This window comes from Salpingoeca rosetta (assembly GCF_000188695.1).
Source record: "Salpingoeca rosetta unplaced genomic scaffold supercont1.9, whole genome shotgun sequence".
Taxonomy (NCBI): domain Eukaryota; class Choanoflagellata; order Craspedida; family Salpingoecidae; genus Salpingoeca; species Salpingoeca rosetta.
In genome coordinates, this window is record NW_004754925.1 from 476,829 (window position 1) to 478,440 (window position 1,612).

A 1,612-nucleotide genomic window follows, 5' to 3' on the forward strand; every position below is an offset into this window, starting at 1 on the left:
TCTCATCGTGACAGTACACAGAGCACGAACCGATTTCGCCAGCTCTTGAATGTCCTCGGGCTGGTCCCACCGCTCCATCGTCCCGTTGTTGTTCATGCGGTGCATTTTCGGATCCTCGCTCCACGTGCTGCAGAAGGACAGGAGTATTGAGAGGGATCACAAGCAGGAGTGGGCAGGGGAGAACGGTTGTGCATTCATGGATGTTTGGGCATGTTGCCACGTTGCGTGAGGCAAAGTGGGAGGGAGGCGAATCAAAACACACACAACAAACAAGGCCGAAACCACACCCCCAATGACAACTCCAGCCGCGTAGCCCTCATCAACACCCAGCGGTGTGTGCTCACATGAGGACTTGGGGATGGGGACGACGGCGTTTGAGCATTCGTGATACAGCGACGCCACCTGCGGCCCAATCACGTGCGCGTGCACCGCGCTCGCAAACGGCTCCAGCAATTTCTGCACACGTGCACAGTAGGAAGGAGGACAGAGCAGGCGCAATGACGGATGAACACATGATCCGCATGCACGTGTGTGGTTGATTGACGCACGTGCATGTCTCCAATTCCGGTGCACCCTCCTAAATTACACACACACACACACACGCACACACACACATACATACACACACACACACGCCACGCACCGCGTTGAAGAAGTTGTAGAGGCTGCAGAGGCGGCGGATGCTGAGCTTGCGGATCATCCTGAGTTCACGGATGTAGCGCGGGGCGACCCCATCACGACGGGCGAGCAGGGCGTGGGCCTCGCGCGCCATCTGCACCATGATGGCCACCATCATCGGCAAGTGCGGCTGCAGACGCGTGCCAAACACCTTCAGCAGCGACTCGGCAAGCATCAGGAAACCTGTGACGGGTGGGGGGGTGTTGAGAAGTGTGGTGGAAAGGGAAGATCAGGGCAACGGGCAACATAGGGTTAAGGAATGGTCGCACGACAACACAATTCACCACAGCACGAAACAAACGTGACGAGTGCGGACGCACAAGCATGCAAGTGCATACACGCGTCCCCACACACACACACACACACACACATGTTCACACAAACACACACGTGCACACACACGCATTCACACAAACACAACACACCACCACAACCACGAGCAGCTTAAGATACGCACCGACTTGGCGGTTGAGCGGAACGGCTGCGTGCACGTCTGTGCCGACGTTGAACTCCGCCAGCAGCGCGTCCACATCCACAGCGGCGCCCGGCGCAACGGAGACGGGTGGCGTTGGCGACTGCGCAAACGGCAGCACGAGCAGATGCAGGAACGCATCGAGCACAAAGCCCTCACCGTCCTCTGTGCGGCAGTCGGCCAAGTAGCGGAGAACGAGGGCGCGCTGGAACTTGGGCGAGTACTTCTGGGACTTGCCCTTGCGCGCAAACATCTTGGCCTGCAGCAGCCGGAAGAACACGGTCGTCACCTCTTCAACGTGCTCCGGTTCTACAACTGCACACGTGTAGGAAGGGGTGGTGGTGAATCGTATGGGGGGGGGGTAAGTGTTGTACAGCGAGTGTGAACGGAATCACACGAAAAATGCTACAAGGTTCACACACACACACACACACATACATACACACACACACATACACACAT

At 57.5% G+C, this 1,612-nt stretch overlaps 1 protein-coding gene across 1 annotated transcript in view; it reads right to left on the minus strand.

The window, feature by feature from the left end:
- The window catches only part of PTSG_04011 (uncharacterized protein), a gene marked incomplete at both ends in the record, with an annotated part of 2,509 nt that extends 897 nt beyond the window's left edge, over positions 1-1,612 (minus strand). Inside the window, 5 exons of the mRNA XM_004994850.1 lie at positions 31-127; positions 353-456; positions 644-861; positions 1,136-1,465; positions 1,603-1,612. Of these exons, the coding sequence (XP_004994907.1) occupies positions 31-127; positions 353-456; positions 644-861; positions 1,136-1,465; positions 1,603-1,612 (759 nt within the window). The remainder of the gene's footprint in view (positions 1-30; positions 128-352; positions 457-643; positions 862-1,135; positions 1,466-1,602) is intronic.